Source organism: Toxoplasma gondii, chromosome Ia, assembly GCF_000006565.2.
Source record: "Toxoplasma gondii ME49 chromosome Ia, whole genome shotgun sequence".
Classification (NCBI taxonomy): domain Eukaryota; phylum Apicomplexa; class Conoidasida; order Eucoccidiorida; family Sarcocystidae; genus Toxoplasma; species Toxoplasma gondii.
The window spans coordinates 1,138,020-1,161,085 of record NC_031467.1 but is presented as its reverse complement, the minus strand read 5'-3'; the positions used below and the strand labels follow the sequence as shown (position 1 = coordinate 1,161,085).

The 23,066-nt window shown below is 50.1% G+C and overlaps 7 protein-coding genes across 7 annotated transcripts; 4 read left to right on the top strand and 3 right to left on the bottom strand.

Moving 5' to 3' along the window:
• Nucleotides 1–3,071: 3,071 nt before the first annotated feature.
• On the bottom strand, nt 3,072–7,002 carry TGME49_294812 (RNA recognition motif-containing protein). Its single transcript, XM_018782247.1, has 3 exons — nt 6,004–7,002; nt 4,918–5,117; nt 3,072–4,184 (listed from the first exon to the last, which is right to left on the bottom strand). The coding sequence occupies exons 1-3, from the start codon at nt 6,427–6,429 to the stop codon at nt 4,076–4,078; spliced, it is 735 nt and encodes a 244-aa protein (XP_018638569.1). The 5' UTR covers nt 6,430–7,002; the 3' UTR covers nt 3,072–4,075.
• Nucleotides 7,003–7,197: 195 nt separating this feature from the next.
• Nucleotides 7,198–9,050, bottom strand: TGME49_294808 (hypothetical protein). The gene is made up of 8 exons (XM_018782246.1): nt 8,894–9,050; nt 8,818–8,840; nt 8,635–8,765; nt 8,540–8,577; nt 8,463–8,484; nt 8,342–8,404; nt 8,186–8,280; nt 7,198–8,132 (listed from the first exon to the last, which is right to left on the bottom strand). The coding sequence occupies exons 1-8, from the start codon at nt 8,981–8,983 to the stop codon at nt 8,019–8,021; spliced, it is 576 nt and encodes a 191-aa protein (XP_018638570.1). The 5' UTR covers nt 8,984–9,050; the 3' UTR covers nt 7,198–8,018.
• A 155-nt stretch (nt 9,051–9,205) lies between these two features.
• TGME49_294805 (hypothetical protein) lies at nt 9,206–10,475 on the bottom strand (the record flags this gene model as incomplete). Its single annotated transcript, XM_018782245.1, has 2 exons — nt 9,757–10,475; nt 9,206–9,223 (listed from the first exon to the last, which is right to left on the bottom strand). Exons 1-2 carry the CDS (start codon nt 10,102–10,104, stop codon nt 9,206–9,208), a joined length of 366 nt encoding a protein of 121 aa, XP_018638571.1. The 5' UTR covers nt 10,105–10,475.
• A 459-nt stretch (nt 10,476–10,934) lies between these two features.
• TGME49_294800 (elongation factor 1-alpha (EF-1-ALPHA), putative) lies at nt 10,935–13,128 on the top strand. The gene is made up of 2 exons (XM_002370208.1): nt 10,935–11,425; nt 11,700–13,128. The coding sequence occupies exons 1-2, from the start codon at nt 11,035–11,037 to the stop codon at nt 12,653–12,655; spliced, it is 1,347 nt and encodes a 448-aa protein (XP_002370249.1). The 5' UTR covers nt 10,935–11,034; the 3' UTR covers nt 12,656–13,128.
• A 383-nt stretch (nt 13,129–13,511) lies between these two features.
• TGME49_294790 (hypothetical protein) lies at nt 13,512–15,425 on the top strand. The gene has a single exon (XM_002370207.2). It carries the CDS (start codon nt 14,135–14,137, stop codon nt 15,188–15,190), a length of 1,056 nt encoding a protein of 351 aa, XP_002370248.1. The 5' UTR covers nt 13,512–14,134; the 3' UTR covers nt 15,191–15,425.
• Nucleotides 15,426–17,186: 1,761 nt separating this feature from the next.
• TGME49_294785 (zinc finger (CCCH type) motif-containing protein) lies at nt 17,187–18,975 on the top strand (the record flags this gene model as incomplete). Its single annotated transcript, XM_018782244.1, has 2 exons — nt 17,187–17,419; nt 18,159–18,975. The coding sequence occupies 2 exons, from the start codon at nt 17,187–17,189 to the stop codon at nt 18,973–18,975; spliced, it is 1,050 nt and encodes a 349-aa protein (XP_018638572.1).
• Nucleotides 18,976–19,395: 420 nt separating this feature from the next.
• On the top strand, nt 19,396–22,639 carry TGME49_294780 (hypothetical protein; the record flags this gene model as incomplete). The annotated part of the gene is made up of 4 exons (XM_018782243.1): nt 19,396–20,078; nt 20,713–21,037; nt 21,503–21,677; nt 22,343–22,639. The coding sequence occupies exons 1-4, from the start codon at nt 19,904–19,906 to the stop codon at nt 22,637–22,639; spliced, it is 972 nt and encodes a 323-aa protein (XP_018638573.1). The 5' UTR covers nt 19,396–19,903.
• Between the last annotated feature and the right edge of the window lie 427 nt (nt 22,640–23,066).

The following is a 23,066-nucleotide window of genomic DNA, read 5'->3' as shown; positions in this document are numbered from 1 at the left end:
GCACGTACAAACATGCTCAGACGTATGTACAGATATGTATTTATATACATACGTAGGGGAACTCGCGCACAACACTGAAAGGCCCCTTCTCCGGAAGATGTTCTTGACGGCTGGGCCTTGAATAACATCAATGCAAAATGCCTCTGTGTCATCTGTTGTAATAGAGGTGCGCTGCCTATTTTGAATTTGAAAGCGCAGTTAGGGTAATCGCCGAGAGGACTACGGCAAAAAAGGCAGGGCCCTCTAGGGACTCTTCCGGTCCCCAGCCACACTTGAGAAGCAGCTATACCACAAACGGCGCAAAACTTGTGTACAGTGCGAAAGATGAAGGCGCGGAAACTTCAGAGTACCACAAGAACGTGTCTTGAACAATGTCACGGGAAGAACGATCGCACAGAGTAACTGTCGTTCTCTGTTTTTTACACGACGGTAAATTCTACAAGTCGAACAGCTGCGCGAAGGCACGCCCAGTAAAGATCACCTTGTTGGGATGCAGCATCTGTTTACTTTCTTGAAGTTGCACAGATGAAAAGAGGTGTCCGCATGAACAACTGGTCACCTCTCGATAAGGGAAGATACACCCCAGTCGTCTCCACTGACACCGCCCGAATCCAAAACCAATCGATTCGAGAGCCGAGGAATACACGCTTGCGCATATTCATGTGGAGTTTACTGCATAATAACAGTAGGACCAGGATCTTGGGTTTGGGGAAGAAACGAAAAATATAAAATTCCACCACTTACGGCGTAACCACCCACCGAGACTCAGGACACAGAGGTCGAGCTGAAGAGACGGGGGTAAACTGCCGGCGATGCCGGAAATCTCGGAAAGCTCAGGTGTTTACCAGATTCGGTTTTTTCAGAGGTGGTGTCAGAGTGTCACATACCGCGTAATCGGCTCTGGTCTTGTGGGCGAAGACACGAATTGCCCTGCGATTGCTGCTGGAGCGAGAAAAACAGGCTTTTGAGGTGACCAGAGAAATGAAGTAAAGGCAAGCAACTGCTTAACAGGAATAAGAAAGGACAGGAAGATGGCGGCACAGCCTTCTTTGGCAAAAAATAACCACAGTAAGCACCAACTGCAGTCTCCTAGCTCGCGGTGGCGATGGCTTTTTGAAACGTGTGCGGTCGCGTCTCTCTCAAGTGTCGGAGGAGACAGGAGTTTTAGATCCAAGGAAATTCTGCAGCTGTGCCTTAGAGCCTTCGGGGGTGTCTTCCTTTCCTCGCGAAATCGTGTAAAAAGAGACCAGCAAAAAACTCATGCAGTCGTGGCTCTTCTTTCTTGGGCTCTCTAGCGAAAAAGGGTACCCGAGAAGGCAAGAGTGATGCTCGGTCCAAGTGCCAGAGCGCTCGGCAGAACGAGCTATCACGTCTCTTGCCCCTGTCCGGCCTTCTTCATGCTGTCAATGTTGGGTGCCTTCTCCTCCTTTCCGGCAGAAAACCGGTGAAAAGAAGAGAGAAACGATGTCAATCTCGAGGTAGTTTGGGCGATTGGGGCCAACGGACAACGGAAGTCAGGAGGGAACTGAAAGAGATACTGTGTCGTTAGGCAACCGGTACCTACTGCTAAGCCGAGAACGACAGGAGACGCAGAGTCACTAAGAGTACGCGCACAGGAACCCGCAGAACGGTAAGCAAAACAGCTCTAGTGAAGAAAGCCTTGAGAAATTCTCTTGAGCCAGGCTTGCGACACAAAGAATGTCGAGGGAAAAAAGCAAAAAAGTCAGCCGAATGAGGCAGTGGACGTTGACAAGCAGGTTGCTCTTGAACCCCCCAGCAGGCTATCCGCCTGTCGGGTGCACGGCTTCGAGGAGACACCCTGGCTTAGCGGGAGCCGCTCCGCGCCGCTGTGCGGTCGGAAGTTCCCGCGCCCTACACGAGGCGGCGCATTGGTGACAGGGGAAAAGCTACAGCCAAAAACAACTCTGACGCCCAGCAGAGAAAGGTCGTAGAATGGAAGACCGAAGAAAAGGCAGCCTGCAGCAAAAAAGAAAGGAGACTAGCAATGTTTTTGCACGTACTGGCACTGGAGGGGGTCAAGGCGAACCCCTATTCGTTCGGCCGGTGTCTCTTAAATGTATCCAGCCGAAAAGTGGGGAAATTGATGTAAAAACCCAGCATGTTCACCCCAGTACAGGCATTGCAACTGCTCGCTGTGTTACTTACTCTTTCTTTCAGTACGAGCTCATTGCTGCTGCAACTGTCGTCTGTACTGCTGCCGTTGCACTGGTATCGCTGCGGTGTACTGTGTTACCACGCTTAAAAATAGAGCACACGGACAGACGTTTCCAGACAGATAATGAACACGCTTTGTTGTTGCGGAGTGAACGTGAGATAGCGCCGATGACAGGCGTCCAGGTGCCTGTAATGTTTTTCGGACGTCGTGGCTTGCCATAGAGGGGAATCGTGGACGACAACCCAAAGTTCTGCAAGCTGATCGTCGAAATGGTTCAGGTGGAACAGTGGTGCCGCTGATGCCGAACAGACGGTCTCCAATCCTTCTTCCCATAACGACCGTGTCGGTGGTAGAGGAATGCTACAGGACTGAAAGCCGTGCTGCTGTTGTCTCTATACATACGCAGGATATCTGCCCACCCATTTAGCGAAAATGGCCGTGTGCTCTTCGTGATGCAACATTCTGCAGTCTCAAGCACTCCCATCAAAACAATTCGGCAGCTGGATGGCAGATATGATTTGCTAATATTCGTACTGAGCACTCTGGAGTGTCCGCAAGCGCAGGCCACATGCGTCTGCATGGCCGTACTTACGTGGGCAGAAAATGCTTACTTGTACGCTATCACGCCAGCAGGTAAAGCGACATATACGCATTGATGGCCCGCAACACGGTGGAGGTTCAGACGCAATACACTGAACCGATGAGTGCTGACGGCTGCAAAAGGAAAACCAGGTACTTAGACATGTACTGCAGTTAAGTGTGACCTGGCTTTGTTTTCAAGCAACTGTGTGGAGATACTTCTGCAGTACCACTACGGCGAAATATTTGTACTATTCTACATATTTGCTATCGCCGCAGCGTCATCTTACTGAAGCTGCTGTTCATCTTTCGGTAGCAGGCGAAATATTAGATGCAGGTGCATAGAGGTCATGGATACAGCAGAAGAGGTCACGTTTGACACATGAAATTCCGGATAAGATAATAGATGGCCGCGTCTTCACTGGTAATCGGACACACATGCGCTTTTTGATTGGAACACTTACGAACAAGAAAGAAGTAACGCAGTATTCCACCGCGAGAAGAGTGTTGTCTCGCCTGCAGATGCTCTCAAATGGGGTGAAAATAACAGCCGCGCTTGCTCAAAGAGAGGAGGGTGCCAATATCAACAAAAGGGGCGTATGTTTGGACAAAGAGAGGAAACAGAGCCAAAGTCTCAACCGAGTTTGGGTGACGCGCGAAGGCAAGAGAAAAAAACCGGCGGCGGGGTCCCAGAAGGGAGAGTCTACATTTAGACTGCTGGCAGTCAAATAGCCAACAATATAATGCGCACTGCGGCAGCTGACGTCTGCAGGCCACGCTGCTGTCTCTCTAGGACCAAACAGGTGGGGTGACGTGCTTAATTCATTCTTCATGAAGTGTTCGAAGACCCCGACTCTCTTAAACGCTTCTCGATGTGTTTTGGTCCTACCCCTACGATCTGCGAAGTTACTCATCCGCACAGATTCTCACAATGTACCCTAAGGGCGTGTGTCCTCTAAACTTCAAAATGAGAGTTCCCTAGTCCTGGCACTCTTGGACAGTGTTCAGGAGAAAGGGTGTTACTAGTTTTTTCCAAGTCACAGAAAGCGCTACCGCCGCCTTTGCAGTTTCCTCTCGCTGTGACATGGCAAACCAAACATACGAATTCTTGCTTGCTTCGCGTGTATAGAAAAACCCTCAGACACTGACAGTTAGGTGCTAAACGACAAGAGACGAAGCAGCAAGCATGCCCCGGCAACCGGTAGAAGACAAAGAAGGCGGGAAAGCATTACAGGTCTGGTTGCAGTTTGACTCCACGTAACCGTTCGATGCATCCGCACTACGATTGCCGTTCTTCGCTGCATCTTTGTTAGACGACCGTCACCGATTATCTTTGCCGTGGTGCTTCCGGTTGACGTTCTCGCTCAATTGGGGCTGATGTATCCACTCCAGTTCGCCTGTTTCAAAGTTGATGAAAATCTCAATATACCTGAGGCGTATGCAAGCACAAAGGTTACGCATTCCACAAATGTCCACGTTAACGGTGGGCAAGCCACACGGTCTTGCGTTTGAACAAGGTCAGTGGGCACTCTTTCACGCCAATTCAAGTTAATCCGCGTACACTGTCGCCAGCCATGTCTTTGGCATCACGTAACAATTTTCTGTTGCTGAATGGCCAGGATGGAGCGTAACTGCTGAGCAATCAGTCCACGTCGATTTTTCAGTGTTTTAAGGGAAGTACCAGGAAACTCCTTATGATAGTGTCGACGGCTGATTCGGTAATGCACAACGCAATTCACCATCACAAACTAAATTTCGGTTGTACCAGAAAGTGGGAAATCCTCTAGGACAGCGACAACTACAGAGACGGGACCCAGATTCGCCATAGTCCAGACAAAACCCGCAGTACGTCTGTACATATTTACTGGAGGCGAGTAAAAAAAAACTCAAAGCGCCTCCCGTCAAGTCTACACTGGCACCACCTGATAGTTATTATTCAGCCTTGCACATCGAAGCTCTCTGTGTCTGTCTGAGCCAATATGCTGTCCGGCCCCTTGAATCACTCAAACCTGTCACGTTTTCTGGATGAAGTCTCCGGGACAAGACACCTTTTGCGCTCCCACGCGCAGTGTCACTATGATTATCCATCACTCCGCAGAACATTTTATACCATCCCTCATGGTGCTGAAAGAGATGCCGAACGGACAACCCAGCGTACTTACCGTCCATGGAGGTACGATCTGTGTTTGTCTTGCTTCGCCCGTCTAGCTTCTTGTTCTGACTCAAAGTACACCGAGGCCCACCCCGTGGGTCGGCCGTCCATGCGTCGGTGGAGCTGGATTGCTTCGTCTGGCGGTCCAGCAAGGCTGTATCCTTCAAAGAAGTTTGCAATATCTTCTGCTGTAGTCCGGTAAGGAAGACCCTGATACAGACGCGAAACAGGCGAAGCATACAATGGAACACGCCAAAAATTAGTACCCGCTGAAGTCTCGTCCCAGCGGGGGAAAAGCATATGACCATGGGAAACAAATAGGCTCGAATTGACATACACATGGGATTATCCTTTTCAGGAATAACCTTACGATCACAAAAAGCATGCCACTTCCAAATGATACAAACATACTGTGTGTAAGTCCACCTCGAAGGTGTACCGCATTTCATAACTTTTCGCGAGCGTATCGTTCAAACATTTGTACCAACTTCCCACTGAAGATAAGTACGTCCTTTCTCCGCACAGCAAACTAACGGTAGGTTATACCGTTAATCACTACCGTGGTGTACGGGTGTATACAAGAATATCTACCCAAACTGTCTCCAGATTCACTGTAGATATTTCCAGTTCTCGTGATGCCCTCCTGCACCTTCTGTCAGGAGTTAACGCACAGCACTGGACACATACATCCATTCGTTAACGGTTTCCTCGGAAAGGAGGTATACATACGCTATTCCGTGGAGGTACAGTGCATGTCACCCCCCTTTATTCGCACAACGATGGAAGCGCAAAAGGGAACCTATACACAAACTGCCTTGAAGAAGCACACTTGAAAGCCCATGATCTCAACTAACGTAAACATGCGATGTATGCCATGAACTGTCAGGAGAGTCAATGTAAATACGTAATCCCGCACACCAGACGTATGCAAGAAGTTGTTTAGAAATTGAAAGACGCACCAGTAAATGGCATCCTGTTTCACACTCACAATCAGGTTCGATCACTACGGTGCCCCTCCCCCCGCGATCGTTCGTCGAATTCACGTCTCAACTGGTAGCATGCATCAGTTTCCGCACTAGGCGTTTGTCCTGTTTACCCGTAGTCGCAGGGTAGCCGGCTTCTCTTGCATATGGGAAATAGGCTCAGTCGAGAAACTTCGACTGGCACATGTATTGCTCGACACTTGAGCGGGAGTCAGAAGGGCGCCCAGGTGCATCTCTTTCGCCCCGCACAAGGGAAACTCAATGCCTCTACGGCTAGACCCGACAGGACATGACGGAGCGGGTGAAACAGGATTTTCCTGCAGTCTCTGAGAGAGCAAAGAAATGCTCATCCTTCTTTGTTTTTTCCAGTGCTCGGAAACATCGGGCTGTACGTTACTGAGAGCCGACTCGTAACTTGATAATATAGGTGGCAGGATCACGCGAGGACAATTGCCATGCGCCCTACCCATGACCGATACACCACGAAAGGAGAACCGTAGGCCACTAGATAACGTGGCCCACAACGGAAAACTAACCATGTTGACCACCGCGCGATAAGGTTAGTCCTCCACTACATAAACAATCTAGTTCTCTTCATCCCGTTGCCTGTAGGATCAAATGAATCATCCTACTCCGAGCGGTAAGTGGTACGTTCTTCTTTTGTGGGTCGACTCAGTTCAGCAGGGGCACCTTAAGGACAAAGAGCATGCACCATGGAGTTTCTTCGGGTCTCGAGCACCGCTGATTTCGTCACACCATGGGTAAAAGACCGCCTTACTCAGAGTATTTACCGAAGGAGCTGATGAGTCGACAACGTATGAAAAACCTGCTAATAGTGAAATTTCACCGCCAGTGGCGGACGCACAACTGCCGACAACTTTGATTCTGGGAGTATGCGATGCGTGCAGTTTACGGTTCACACTCCAGAGGTTCAGTTATACAGCATGGGTAATTTTACGGGGGAAGGTGGGATGTTACAATTTAGAACCGACGCCACCATGCGCGGCGTTGGACAGTCAGTAAACGGACTGAAAATGACGTTTGCTTCAAGGGAGAAAAGGAACCCCTGAAGAAGAAAGAAAGATGTCCGTGTTGTGACTTCTTACTAAACGAAGAACAGGGCAAACTGCTGCGCATTCAGAACGCATTTCTATCCGATCTGAATGTGTCGTAGTAAAACGAAGCAGTGTGCATGCTTAGTTGCATGCGCAACTTTTTTTCAGGTGCATGTCTTTGAAGAAGCGTCTCAAAACCTCCTGCACATTAGCCATCCGAAAGAAACGTCGAAGACTTGTCTCCCGCGCTATCCCCTCTTGGATGCGTGACACTGTCCGACAAAAGTTGTCGAGACTCCAGGCGATTCTTCCAGGAATCGGGTAAGTACCGTTTCACGTCAACGGCGCACGACTGTATTGTGTCTTCGCATACTCACATACTGTTATGAGCTCGGATTGCCATAAAAGTTGGCAGTGCCGTTTTATTTTAGGGATATCGTTTTGGCGAAATCCGTTGCCTCGTACATATCACACATATCATTTGGGATCGCAAACGCGGCTTCGCCATTAAAATTTCCCACGATTTGGCGTTACCGCTCGAAATTGCCCAGCGAGCAGACGGCTTCACCAGCAGCACCGCTTTGTTTACTAGGACAGGCAAGTGATCCATCGTAAAGCTGCTGCTCCCGTTCAGCTGAATAATAGTTACGTTTGTCGTCAGTAATCTCGGCAAGATCAATCGGCTAACGTTCCTCGTAGTCAACGCCTTACAAATAGCCTAGTTATTCTTGCAGCGGTTCCGTTGAGGAAGCCTCTCGTACTGCGTTCCCACGAAGAAACTAAAGCGGCTGCATGCTCTGCGGTCTAGGTCAGTTGTCGGATATTCCCCAAGCAAACGACATTTCCAACCTCACGAATGCGAAGTCAAGTAAAGCGCAGGAGAGGAATATGTCCCTGCAAATACTGGTCTGATTGGTACCAGTGTCTTCTGAGGGGTGCGTGAGGAAAAGGTGTTAAGTCAGCGACGTGTGTTGGAAACTTAAGCTGCAGTGGCAGCCGCACCAAAGCCATTATTGATGGTTTGGTTTAACGCATTATGTGCGTTCGTGTTCGTCATATTTAGCACAGCGTGGTCATAAACGCACAAAGGCACCGTGGATGTGTTGTGAGGGCTCAGTCGAGAACAGCAGAGAAGTGGAAGGTGCCCAGGAATTCTCAACGTCCAGAACGCTGTGTTTTTGTCTATGCTGCAGACTAGGGATGACCAATTGTCTTCTTTGTAGTTTTCCAAACAGCATACCTGCGTTTTCTTGCTCCGCTGTTTATGCTTACTTCCGAGATGCATTGACTGGTTCACGTTTGAACCTCCCCCAGATCCAGGCTGTGATTCGTCGTCTGTCCCATCCAGCATTACAATATAGGAACGGTAGTGCCGTCGTGGTCAGTGCTCCCTTACCCTCATTCATTTCAACGACATGCCAAGGCGACCACAAGTACAGGCTCCCTGCGGTTACTGAAGCTGTGGGAAGTCCCTTGTGGTTAAGTATTGGTGCGCGAAAGGGGAGCCACTTCCCAACCTGCGGAGATGTTGATAACATTCTGAGAAGCATTCTTCATAGAGAGGAAAGCAATGTGTCTGTTAACAACCAATTACTTTGATGAGCCTGTGGAAGGACTTTATGTTAGGTTCGCCTATATACTTCTCATATCGCGTTGCGCCTATAATTACTTCCGTTTTCAGAAGCCTACGAGGAACTGCAACGCAGAGATTCGAAATTTCATGAAGTAGAGCGAAAAAATTGACGAAAAAGATGGCCTGCTGCAATCGAATGCACTTCTGAGTCAGTAAGGAGATGATACTGAGTGTGCCGGAGCTGATTCTGAAAAACCGTCTGCAGAGCATGTTCATAGACACTGCCACAGGTAGCGTACGACGTCATACATCCTATAGGATCCTATGGTGATATGTCGCTCCAAGCCGGATGGCTATTTGAGTTGTCTCGCTTACTCGGTTATTGACGCGGATAAATCCCAGCGTGATCTGAAGTGTCGCCAGTAGCAGGAGGTACAACCAAAAGTCTTTTGGTAGTGTAGTCATGTTTCTCTTTTGTGCCGTTAGTTCCGATAACAGGGCGATTCTCAAAACCGCATTTCATGGGGGACCTCATGTCGACGTAACAAGACAGAAGAACTGGACCATCTTTCGGGTGTACGTACGTTGCCTTACAGCCAGAAGGGAAATCCTTCCACACCTACCAACAGTCCCGGAAAGAGGTCCCGCTCGACAGCGGGTGCCGAGACCACAGTGACTGCGTGGGATTCATGCAGCATCCCGCACCTAAAAACGAAAAGCGGCAGTGGAAAGGACGAGTTGTAGCAGTTGAACAATTTCTATCAGAATGATCTCGATAGACGCTTTCGACCCCTTCAGGGGGCTCCTCTGTACATGACACTCGTGGTATCTTTCATTGTAAGTCACGGGTCCCCCACTTTTGAAAGTGACGTTCTCAAGGCGACCATTCGTGGGTTTGACGTGTTACAGTGCATTCTTTTCGTTGAAAACTTTCAGTCTTCTGTTGGGGGCTACACAGCAGAAATGTGTGTCCAGCGCTTGATCGCTACTGGGACTTTCTCCCCCTCAGTCTGTTTTCCTAGGAACCTCTGTTTCCTGCGTCTCCCCGTGAACACTCCGAACCAGCAATAGAAGCCGCAACCGTTCACGAGATACCTTCGCTACTTTAGTAGCTATTCGGCAGTATGCAACCCGTGCCCACTCCCCTCCCCCCCCGTTTCACTGAACATCATCCATATCGATCCTACTGTTTACTTAGGCGGCTTTGTGCTTGAGTTGAGACGTATGAAGAAATTTACCGTTGTCGTTCTGCCCGCTTCACGGCTCCTATCTACGTGTAGAAACGTAGCGGTTGCGATACCTACAGACAGAGTCTTTCGTCGCGAGTAGAACCAGGTCGTACTGCGTAAGTAGAAACCCTCAAAAACGGACATGCAACGCGGATGGTTGGTTGTCGTGGCCGCTGAGGCCCCAGCCCGCCTCCCCACGGCTGTATCGGTATCTGGTGTACAAAAAACTGTTACCAAATCAGGTGGCTCCCTTTCCACGGTTCTGAGGAGCAAGGCTGCCTCCGGTCTACGCACTGTGGCCTGCCTGAAAACTAGATAGCGGGAACTGACGCACGAACTTCCACATACCGTACGCATGGCATCGACACTTGTTGCACGGGGGCAGATCAGATGAGGATAATTGTATGAGTTCTCGACACTGACGCTGCAGAAGCCGACAGTTCCTAGGCTACCACAAAAAAGTCAATATCCCACGCTCAAGACATTGACGCCAAACGGGCGAAGCAGGAGGTCGTCTTCGCCTGAAATGGCAACCTACATGGCGGAACGACGCACGGTACGTGCGTCTCCACCAGACCAACGATCCATAATTTCTTCATGGACCATCTACAGCACAATATACCTCTCCATTCTCTCCCAGATGTCCAGGGCGTCAACCAGCATCGCTAGTCCTCCTGACTGTTGGAAACAACCGTCACTAGTACTCCTGACTGTTGGCAATAACTGTATCTTTTACTCATGACTGTTACCAAAGAGCGTCGCGTGTCGCGCAAGCGTTCAGGTTGTCCACTTTTTCCAGAGGTTTCTCGTGTCTACGCCGGTGCGTGTACAAATTACCCCACGCACAGCCCTGACCCTGCATGCGGGATGAGTATGTCCTCGTCTCCTGCTTTCCTGTCTACTCAGACGTTGTTGATGTGCTGAAACGAACTCGCTGTGCCACCTGCGAGATGCTGCGAAGGTGTTGCACGGATTAATAGGCGAACGACCCCACCCCTATCTGAGCTGGCGTCATCAGCTTCTCGTCGCAGAAGGCATGTGGGGAGGCGCCATCGCCAAATTCGGTTGCCGCTCCGGCAGCGGTGCTTGCGGACGAGGGCGCGCATCCATGATGCAGCACCCCGTCCCGCTCCGCTCTTGTTCTCCCCACCAGTCGGAGGCAGGGGGGGGGTGGGATGGAGACGCTTGAACTGAAAACAATCTTTTGTGTTTTGGGCTTATTTTTCCTGGTTGCCGTTGGCCTTGTGAATTTTTTTGTTTTCCGTTGTTTGAGTTCCGTCCGCCAAAATGGGTAAGGAAAAGACTCACATTAACCTTGTGGTTATTGGCCACGTCGATAGTGGCAAGTCCACCACCACAGGGCACTTGATCTACAAGCTCGGCGGTATCGACAAGCGTACGATCGAGAAGTTCGAGAAGGAATCTTCGGAAATGGGCAAGGGTTCCTTCAAGTATGCGTGGGTTTTGGATAAGCTGAAGGCCGAGCGTGAGCGTGGTATCACTATCGACATTGCCCTGTGGCAATTCGAAACCCCGAAGTACCACTACACTGTCATCGACGCCCCGGGACATCGTGATTTCATCAAGAACATGATTACCGGTACCTCCCAGGCCGATGTTGCGCTTCTCGTCGTCCCTGCTGAGGCTGGTGGTTTCGAGGGTGCTTTCTCCAAGGAAGGTACGATGGATTTTTGAGTCGCCGACACTCGTGCCGCGGGGGGCGGGACGCAGTGTGCCGTGCTGGCGGCAAGGTAGTATACTGCGTTCCTGCTGTGGGACAACTCAGTTTAATGTTCCAATGCGTTAAACTTTGGGTTTTACAATTTTTTGTGGTCGTGGCACTCGACGGGGAGGAAAGTTTCGGGAATTTTCCTGGGCAGCCAAGGGAGAACCCCAGGCAACATGACCGAAGTCACCGAGCTGGTGTTGTGGATGTTTGCGTTGTTTTTCAGGTCAAACTCGTGAGCACGCTTTGCTCGCTTTCACCCTCGGTGTCAAGCAGATGATTGTTGGCATCAACAAGATGGACTCCTGCAACTACTCCGAGGACCGTTTCAACGAAATCCAAAAGGAAGTTGCCATGTACCTGAAGAAGGTCGGCTACAACCCCGAGAAGGTCCCCTTCGTTGCCATCTCCGGTTTCGTTGGTGACAACATGGTGGAGAAGTCCACCAACATGAGCTGGTACAAGGGCAAGACCCTCGTCGAGGCTCTCGACACCATGGAGGCCCCCAAGCGTCCCAGCGACAAGCCCCTCCGTCTGCCCCTGCAGGACGTGTACAAGATTGGCGGTATCGGAACTGTCCCCGTCGGCAGAGTTGAGACCGGTATCCTGAAGGCCGGTATGGTCCTCACTTTCGCTCCCGTCGGTCTGACCACTGAGTGCAAATCCGTTGAAATGCACCACGAAGTCATGGAGCAGGCTGTGCCCGGTGACAATGTTGGTTTCAACGTGAAGAACGTTTCCGTCAAGGAGCTGAAGAGAGGCTACGTCGCGTCCGACTCGAAGAACGATCCCGCAAAGGGCTGCGCCACCTTCTTGGCTCAGGTCATCGTCCTGAACCACCCTGGTGAGATCAAGAACGGTTACTCCCCCGTTATCGATTGCCACACTGCCCACATTGCCTGCAAGTTCGCTGAGATCAAAACCAAGATGGACAAGCGTTCTGGAAAGACCCTCGAAGAGGCCCCGAAATGCATCAAGTCTGGTGATGCTGCCATGGTGAACATGGAGCCCTCCAAGCCCATGGTTGTCGAGGCGTTCACTGACTACCCCCCCCTTGGTCGTTTCGCCGTCCGTGACATGAAGCAGACAGTCGCCGTCGGTGTCATTAAGTCGGTTGAGAAAAAGGAGCCTGGTGCTGGCAGCAAGGTCACCAAGTCCGCTGTCAAGGCCGCCAAGAAATGAGCTGTTATTGGAACAAATCTACCGCTTCGGTGATGAAAGGTAGCCTATGTTGCATCGGCCTGTTGTTTTCGTGACATGCTTTTGGTCGTTCTTCAACTCCTTGGCTTCTTTTGTCAGGCCGGCGTTGTCGCGTTCAATCTGTCATTGATCTTGCTTGTTTGTTTCCAAACTCAAGCTTTCGCTCCCCTACCGTAGCAAAACTCTTCCCCTAACGCTGCGCTACTGACTCGGCCACTTGTCGCCCACTGCGGGAAGGTGTATCGATTTATGTAGGGGTGGTTGAGTCACAGTTCCACAGATTTGGGAGTATGTTGACTTCCCTCATTTTATTTACGCCTTCGTGGTATTTCACAGGGCGCTGAAGTAGCGCATCTTAGTCTGTTCACGAAATGTGCAAAAAACAAGGCAACAATGCCTCCCAACTTCCGGATCACGTTCTTGTATTTGGTATCCTGTAACCGCCTTAAACAACCTAGCCGGTACATACTGTCAATGTTCCCAGATGGCTACTCAAGTAGGCAGGTATGAGATATCGGCTGCTTTAGGGACTTGCGCCACTTACCGGAAAACAGGCTTACGGTTTTAACGGCCACATCGAGTGAAAGCATAGCTATGTGACGGCTCGGCTTGGAAATACGACGGAACTGGAATTAGCTCAAGTCGCTTAATGCTTCAGTAAATAACTCTGATCTTGCTTCCGTACTTCCACGTCACTGAAAATGCGTCGTGCAGTCGCTGAGTGGTTGCCAGCATAGCTTAAGTCTTTGGTACGCAGCTTTCGATGAACGGGACGGTTGAAGCTGCTCGGGAACCGAAATCCTTCGCTGCTGGCGAGGCCCTGTAATAACTGCAGAGTGCGGCATTGTGACATTTCTACGTCTATTTTCGGTTAATATTACAATTTGTTCCTTAAACTAACGCAAAAAAGCATCAACAGTTAAAACGGTCACTCATAGTGGCATCAGTTTCAGCTGTTGTTGCATACCACAAGCCTGGTAAGCATGCGTGTCTTCTTAGCATGCCTCACTTGCCGGATCCAGCTCTTCCTTGTCTGCCGACGCAGCGTAATTTTACTAGCTTTGCTTTTCGTGACAATGAGAAAAATGCACTGAATGATACCTGTCTAAGCGCTCACAAGAACCTACAGGATGATAATTGGTGTCTCACCGGAATGCAAAAATCAGCCTGAACGTTTCAGAACCTCAAACACCACCGCCGAACCAGCGAGTTCTTCCGCTGCTTCTGTCTTGTCCGCGTCGCAGGATGCGCTGTTTGGGTACTTAAACAACTTGCGCGGAGGAGCGAACCTCGTGAATTGCTTGTCACCAATTTTCCTGTATATGTTGTTGCCTATGCTGTAATTATTATTCGTGAGCCTCTGTCTGATGGACGTTTCCTCCCCCAGCGCGGGCCGCCGGAGACAGCTAGCGCTGCGCCATCTCGCGAACTCTCTCGCTCGGATGACTTTAGTCAGTCTGAATGTTTGGTGAACTTTGCGTTGAGTTGGCGTTTCCATTTTTGCGTCAAGCGGTTTCTGTCATGTTTTCAAGGGCTTCGCTTGGACGGCCGGGTGTACCCCGCCTGCCAGGTCGCCCCGTATGCCTCTTGCTATTTGCAAGCCTGTGCAGTTGCCTGGTTCAGAAATGTACTTTTTTGCCAGTCTCAGCTTTTCGACGCTCCGAGGGTAACTTGTCCCGCGGACTTTCGGCTGAACAGCATATTCGCAACAAATCAGGTAGGCGACAACTGTCAGAAATCGATGGAGGAAATCATTTTGACGTCGAACCCGCCAGCTTCTTGGGCCTCCTCGGAGAAAGCCCTGAAGACGCAGACAGTTCCTCCACAAAAGCAGAGGACTCTGATTCGGAAGGCGGAACTTCGCCAGCGGCAACTGAAGACCAGAACGGGAACGAAAGCGACTCTCAACAGTCAGAATCATCTGGAGCTGTAGAGAAACGGACGGCAGCAAAGGAGGCGCCAGAGGCGCAGCCAGAGAAACAGGAGGAACCAAGCAAGAATGAAGCTCAAGAAGCGAAGGGTACTGCGGCAGCTGCTTCCCGACAGGATGACACTGTGATTGGAGAAGGAAAGAACCCGGAAGAGCTAACTGACGATGATTTCAAACAAATGAGCACGAGTCAAGGTCTTTCTATCTTGTTCAGCCAAGGAAAGGGCATGATGCAAGAAGTTCAGCACACGCTGGACGGTGTCAATGCCGTCGTTAGTATTACTGAACTAATGGGGAAGGTGCGCGAGGATATTAGGAAAGATGTTGAAGCCCTGAATCACACTGTCACTGAAGAGTACCAAAACATCGAACAGCTCAGGCAACTGCAAGATGCTCAAACGGCTGTCCTTCGGTCGCAGCTGAACTACCTTATTCCATTGAATCGTCAAGAAGCCGCTGCCTTACCTGAGATGCCCGGGGAAGTGTTACAGTCTGGGTCGTCTTCACTCAGTTTCTACAGCCTTTTCGGGTCAGTGTGCGCTGCTGTGGTTTCCGTTCTCTTGTCGGCAGCTCATGTATCCTCGTGAAACGAACGGCTTTGTTGCCCTAATGATTTTGGAGTTGTCCCTGCATGAGTGTGCTAAGAGCAGGCATATGCGGGAATAAGTCTAGCAGCTTACATGAGCGACATCTTTGAGATAGTCCGGACATATGCAGTACTTCTGACATGTTGGAGTGTACTCTATTGCCAGTCGTCACAGAATGGCCATGGACCACGAGCTCTACGATGCAGACCTCATACAACCTGCGAAGAAGTCAATTATGTGATTTCTTCTTGTCAATCTAAAATGCCAATGTTGCACTATAGGATGATACACTGAGCACTTGCCAACAAGGAAGACAGCTGGGGGAGCGAAACCGAGTGGAGGAGGGTGTTTTTCAACTGTGATTCCATGGTTATGGAAGTAAATCTCAGTGACAGTTCAGTTTACCAAATACGATACACTCCCTCTTCAGGGATACCTACCGCCTCCAGAAAAATGGCCTTCGACCTTCTCTTATAGTTCGCGCCACGTCACTTGAACAAGCAGCCTAGCCTCTTCAGCCACGGAATGCGTGCAAGCGCACATGATCGTGAAGGCGGAAGCGGTTCATAATTTAAAAGCTGCTACCTATGTCGGCTGGTAGCCTCCCGTGCGTTTCTGTGTTCATTTCTCATCTACGGTGAAGGGCCGGTGGCACCGGCGCTAGGCCTTCACAAGAGCAAGGAGCTGCCATCATTCGTAACATTCACGGAAGCTCCTCAAATGGGATGGACCATATTTTTGCCACTGCGTTGTGGAGTTGACGAATGCTCGCTTTTCGACATAGAAGCCAGGGGGGAACAGGAAAACTGACTTCCTTAGAGGCGTTTGTGAACGCTGAGATGGCTCCACCCCGAAAATGAGAACAAACGATTGTACAGTACTTTCAGCGCTGTCGATGCTGTTGTCTTTCTCTATGTTTTCTAGTGCATGACACAGCACAGAAGCAGCTGATGGAGTTGTAGGATGTTTGAGCACTGGAACGGTGGAAAGAACATCGTTTTTCACTAACCTAGGGAGTCTGTATGGGGAGTCAGTAGAATCCACCGGAAGTCAGATTTCTTCATCCGCAAGTACGGACTTCGTACACACGATGTACGATATTCGAGTAGACAGGGTAGAGGTGTCCAAGCTTTTAACTCAGCACTTTGCTGCGGTTGTCTCTGTATTTCCACTCCTAAGACAAGGAATTGTTATTCCGAACAAGGGTCAGTGAGATTCGTCAAAACAGGAGGAACAACTGTGGACAGCGACGTGGCGAAAATGGTCACGAGAGGTAGAGCGTGTCAGCAAACGGAAGAAGCACTCCCGCAATCGCGCGGGATTCGAGTGGTCACTCACTCATCGCTCGATCACCTCTCCTCTCGTTCTTCGGGTACGCTGGCGACACGACGCCATTGCGGGGGAAGAAACAACCTCCTTCCCCTTAACTTGTCAACATGTTCCTGTGCAAAGCAACTTCGGAACATTGCAGTCACGTTATTTTCCCGCCACTCGAAGTCTCTTTTCCACCTATGTTATATGCGTTGGCGTGCTTGTCGAGTTTCTTACACGTGTATGTATGGGCATGACAGAAATACATGTACTGCAAGCATACGGCTGAAACTGTCATTCTCCATCTTCTGTGCCGCAGAGGTTCAGTTTCTGCTCCTCTTCGTCCATCTACTTTTGGTTGCGAAGTCGCATCCCAATTCCATCAAACTAGCTCATACAGAAAGACAGTACGTGAGTGCATTCCTGTTTTACTTGGCAGAAACTTCGGTGTCAGGCGAGGAGGTTCACTTTTCTCCCACTGTTGTTGACATATTTCGTTCTTGCTCCGTCTCAAGCGGATGCCGTCGCCTCCCATTCGTACAACGCGTTTGCATTTTTCGGGACGCACACATCCGACGTTTGAATGAAACCAGCCACAGTCGTCTCTTGAGTGGTAGCGCTGACTCACCGCAGAATTTCCATTCTTCTCTTGTCAGAAAAACGCCCCTGCCTCCTACTCATCGCAATGAGTCTACAATCATCTCCTTGCAAAAATCCTTCACGCGGTCCCATTAAGTGTGGCCGCTATCTGCAGGCCCGTTTAACGAAGACGCGCCTGTGCAAGTATATAACCGAGCGAGGAAGCTGCGAAGCGGGCAGTGCCTGTGCATATGCACATTCAGAGGCAGAATTGGTTCCCAGACCTGATCTTCGGAAAACTAAGCTGTGTTATGCATTTCTGGCTAACAGATGCAAACTGTAAGTTGCGCGGGCGACCACTGCCTCTGTGATATGCTGCAGTTGTAGAGACCAGGTGTACATGAGAACCTAAACCTAATTACAGTGAGGAACAGTGAACAAGAGAGAACACACAATACATGTGAAATAGGGGAAATACAGCTCTGCTGCACCCTGCTGATTACATGAAAAATTCTGAAAATTGAAACTATGCAACTGCTCCCCCTTTCTGTATGCTCGGGTTGATTAGTTCGTCGTGCACAATGTAGTGTTGAAGAACCCCTCTTGCTAGTGAGTCGCAGATAGCTCACTAGAGGAATTCCTGCAATAAAACTGTCTTTTCTCAAGTAGACAGAGCGTTCAAAAAAGCCAGGAAAATGCAACTATACATCTGAATAACATTCATCAAACCGTTTCCATTGTACGGAACTGGGATTGAAACGAAAAACAACTTCGCTGCTGATAGAGAAAGGCTCTGACACCAATGCAAGGTAATACTACGATTGCTTCCACTTGTGACACACAGTTGCTGCTGTGTGAGTTTCGTGAACGCAAACGAACAAAATACAGCAGCGTTCGCCTACTGCATGGTTCTTTGATGTTACTGGAATGAATGAAACAGGCACTACCTGTACGTTGGATCGAGCTCAAAAACTTCTGGAAGGGTGCTCAACATCAAAAGCATGGTCATGCGTGCTGAACCTAGAACAAAGAATTGGTTTTTCAGGAGCGGTTGTTTGTCGTTATATTTCCCTTTCAGGGGGGATGCCTGTTCGTATGCCCATACAAGCCAAGAACTTAGAGAGGTTCAACGCCTGGTTCTCCCCCTCGACGAGAGTGAAGCGGACACCATAGAGCCCAACTTTTGTTCTCCCTACGTTGAATACGTAACACCTCCAAATTCACCATCACCCTACCGTGCTAAAAAGGCCCAAACAACACAGAGAGTCGACTCCACGGCCAACGTGCAAGGACCCATTCAGAACAGTGTGGCCGATTCGACCGACTATACGCCTCCGAAGACGTTGTTCATTCCTTTGCCTAAACATGGGGATCAGACGGAAACTAGAAAAGAACACACAAAACAGGTAGAGGAAGTAGTTGGGGGCGAGTCAACGCCAGAGACGCCTTTGCTGAGTGACCACCCTCAAGTTGCGGCAGCACTTCAACAGAACTGCTTAAATGACGAGAAAGGTTTGATATGGCCGCATTTCGCAAAACTCCAGAGTTTCTTTCATGCCGAAAATCAACCCGCGTGGACACAATCAACTCCAACTCCACATGTCGACAGGAGTTTTGTTACTTGCAATGCAGCTCCAGCACAGGCTCGCCATCTGGTCCCTGTACAAGCGTCTCCTGCGTCTCCAGGGGCATATCTTCCTCTCGCTCCCGCAGGAAGCCTTTCAACATCGCCTTACTTCCCTCAAAACCCCTCCCAGATTTGTCCCATTATGGTACCCTTCTGGAATCAGTTCATCAATAACACAGTTCACTCCTCCCCAGGGGTCTTGTGCACACCGGCTTTTCAGATGCAGCACCCGAGAAGTCAGTATCCACAGAATGGAGCGTTCTGCTAGCTTGTTGTCTCCCTAACCCGGACCACTGTCTCTCCAGTCTGATTGAGCGAAGACGTCAGACTTTGAGCTTTCAAAAACGTGTGCTTCATGTGTACCTTGTCCACACGTCGCCTGTTCTGTAACCCCTGTAAACATGTGTTTCCGTACATACACGCAGAAACGGGTTAGCATCGAACGAGACTGCTGTGTAGTCCGATTTCCCCTTCTTTCTAGCTTTCGTTTCAGCTCCACAGGGCGGAAAACTGTTGCAACAGGAGAACCCGTGGTGATTGTTGCTCGCTGTCATCCTTCGTGTACAATGCCAACAGTTCTGGTACATTTGTCCTCCGGTGCACGCATGCACGCATTTCTTGCATGCAGTCCCTCGCTCACAGAAAACGATGGTAGGTGTACTTTTTGTAGCTTAACGCCCGTTTTTCTGTGTTTTATCAGTTCTTTCTTCCTCGTGTGACCCTTGTCTATTCCCCGTGATGTTCGCACTAGGTCGAGAATTTATGGCTGTCTTACCCTTCGAACGAACACCGCGTTTCTCGTATTTCGTTGTACGGACACCGCTTGAGAACGCATGATTTACCTGTCCGTGTACCAAAACTGAATCAAGGAAAGCAACATACGAAAATTGTTGGCTGGAAGAGTGGCTTCCAGTTCTGCTCACACAACTCCGGATCGTGGAGCAGTTCTATACATACAGCCGGTGGGTCATGGTACAGCCCGGATGCAAGCCGCGCCGTTGAGCTATCCGTGATTCTCAGTAGTAGAGTAGAAGAATCACCCTTTTCAATGCAGCTGACGTACTCCTGCTCCCATTTTAACCAACGCGTCGCATTCGGTCTGCTCTCTGTTTAACGCTCATTTCGCAAACACGGAAGCCACGATGCAAAATCCCTGCTGAGATACTGTCTGCCGGTCCTGAGGTCATTTGCCTGTCATGGAGGGTGCCAAGTCATCGTCAGCTACAAACTCCCGGCAGGGAGTTTTCCCCAAGTCCCAGCCGGGAGACAAATCTACTTCAAATTCCACTGCACCTTCGTCATCCCGAGAGCAGCAGCGGAACAAAAACGAGCAAGCAAACCGAGTGAAGGGAGGAGGACTAGCGAGTTCAGGTGAGCGTTGGATGAAGAGACTGAAGTGCAATCTGTCAACAGCGATGAGTGGAACCTGTAAGGAGGTAGAACTGCCCCGTTAGAGCGTGTCATTCGTCTATATGTGCATGCACACCTGTTTTGCAGCCTTCCCGCGTCCGCGTTGAGCTTTAACTTCACGTGGAACGGAAGGGTGCAGGGGTAAAAAGGAGACACTCTGCAACAGCCACCGTACGTTTCTGCGATTCCGTGACAGCGGTCATTAGGTGGACCGGGAAAACGCTGGAAAACTAGTGCGGTCAGCAACATAATTATGCCTTTGCATTTTTCAGCGCCGGTGTGTTGGGCAACTCGACCCTCTCTCTTCGCGGCTTTCTGTGTGCTCAAGTGACGTACAGTGCTTGCGTTCTACTGGACAAGACGATGTATCGGACTGTGTTATCTAAGGCGGGAAAACTCTGCACCTGCTACCCACTCATCAACAAAACTAGACTCGGGTCAGCAGGCGTCAGAAGTTGTGTGGACGCATTTTTCGAAGAATAAGTGATCTCTTTCGTGCTCATTCCCCGGCATAAACTGGACTCTCAATGGGAGGAAGAGTGGCGCTGCAATACGTTGCTTGTCTCGTACGGGAGTGCAAATTTGTTTCTGTCAGGCCCCGCTGCCAACGGAGGAGGTGGAACCCCGCGGTGGGGGTCTGGCACTTCCGCGTCGAAATCCTGCACGAGAGAAAGCAGCGATGCTGCAGCTGACCCGGGCTCCAGACAGAGTCCGAGGCCCTCGGACAAAAATACCAAAGTATTCGAGGATAAACGAGGCAGAACCCTCTCTGTTAATTCAAATCAACCGGGAATGAAGGGAACAGATCGTCTGTCTGCTCACAGCGAGGAAGACTTACTCAAGGGTCTGACGCTCCAGGCCATCTGGAGTGAAAATGTGGAGCTCACGTCTTTGATGAATGCAGCGCTGAAGATTGCGAGGTACGTGGACAACAAAGCGTGCTTTCCCCGGTGTAGGGGTGTACTGTTTCTTCTCGACATGCCGATGCGCCGGCGTTCTGTAGATTCAAGCGCCACACGAATGTCCTAGCCACCCACCATGGGGGCGGCATTTTTGTCTGGTCTTGTTGCACGAGCGTTTGTCAGCCAGGAAGAAGAAACAAGCACCAAGTCAGTCTCAGAAGAAGTTACGCCGGGATGGTTGGACGGCGCATCCTCTGCAGATAGTGTGTGGATATGAGGGAAGTGAGAATCGACAAAGAACGAGTCGAACGGGAGTAGAATTCCGAAAACCGGAAGTGCGTGCAAGTTGGGGAGACAAGTACGAGCACTCCGTCGGCAAGTGTTTCTTACGCCACGGTTTCCCGCGAATGTCAGTGTGGCTGGAGTTTCGCTGGGTGCGTTGTCCGGGTCACGCATGCGTCTGTGGGTGTCTTTTCTTCGCAGACTGAGTCCCACTGCTAGTGACCTGGACTGGAATGAATCCTACCACACCTTTCTTCAACTGTTCTCGATGTCAAAGGCCCGCCTCGCGAGACAGAAAAGCATTCTGCAGGCTCGGCAGCGAGATCTTGAGGACATTCTCGCCGACGAGCGGTCTATTCGACAGTCCGTTGAAGATGTGAGAGGAATAATGACGTTTTGTGCTCTTGCAGTGAACACAATGTCTCGTTTAGAGGATAAAATGGTCTGTCGGTCTTCTGAGAGATCTCGGCGGCGTGGCCAAACACTTTGCGGTCTGTTCGAAACCGTGGTTCATGGCCCGTTGATGTTTCTTCGTTTTTGTCTGGACACGACCGCAGGCGATTTTGCCACCCGGTGAAAGAATTCCAGATATGTAATTGATTTGGTTGAAATATCAGTACCTCTGTTGCGTGAGCTGTTAGAGGGCGGCTTGGAGTTGCAAAGGGGAGAGACGGCGACCTTACTTGTGATTTGATTGAAATGTGTTACACGCTCAAGGTCGTCATAAATCCGGCGTCCAGCAGTGCAGTTCAGCGGCTGTAGGAGCATTTTTTTGCCAGAAAACAGAAGGATTAGGATTCCCTGGAGTCGTATCCAGGTGCTGCTGTCGCAGTTTCTTCTGTACACTATTTGCCGGCTGATGAACCCATGTTTTCGTGGAGAGACAGGACATCGTTGGACACACCTGTCCTTTCCATGGTCGTGTGAAGGAAAACGACCGTTGCTTAACAAGGGGGGGGTGTGAATTCGTGCGACAGCATTTCCTCACGTTTCCAGGGGTGATTTAACAACTGTTGTTCTCATGCGTTTACTCTTGTGCAGTGTGAACGCGCAATTGTCGAGGCCCAGAAATGCCTGGCGAAGGCGAAGCGTCACCGGCGGAACCGGGAGCAGTACGAGGCACTCGCTCTTGAGGTTTCGAAAAAAGCATCGGTGGCAGATTTGAAAGTCGCCCAGGCAGAAGAAATGGAACGGAAAGCAAAGGCAGAAAAGAAGGCGAAATTTGTGGAGGAACAAGTTGCCACGCGACAGCGTCAAACCCAGGTCGTCCTAAAAGCAGCTTCCGATTTGTTACAAGCTTCACAGAACTCGTCAGCGTCTGCAAAAGCCAAAAGCTGACAACTGTTCGAAGACGGAATCCTACATGCCAACCCACACTTGAGGCGACAAGCCTGTTACGGAGTAATATGCATATATCTATGTAGAGATAAATTCACACCGATTCTGCAGCGTGTTTGTTTCCGTTTCACACACAGCTGGGGAAGGCAAAACTCAGCTGGGTCTGCTTTCAGCGAAACCGTGGTTTGTCTCTCCAGGATTCATGACTTGCACAAGAGAGGGATTTTCGTTTGTAAACTCTCAAAATGTGGCAAACTTTTCGAAAGCCTCAATTTAAGCGGATTTGCTGTGATGAAAACGACCCGGCTTTACTCGCCACGCTTCAAACAAACCATACCGTGTTCCTGTAAAGGCTGTTACCGACGAAAATATCGTCAGAGAAAGACCACGACTGTTACCTCCTTCAGTTTCCTATTTCAGCGAGGGG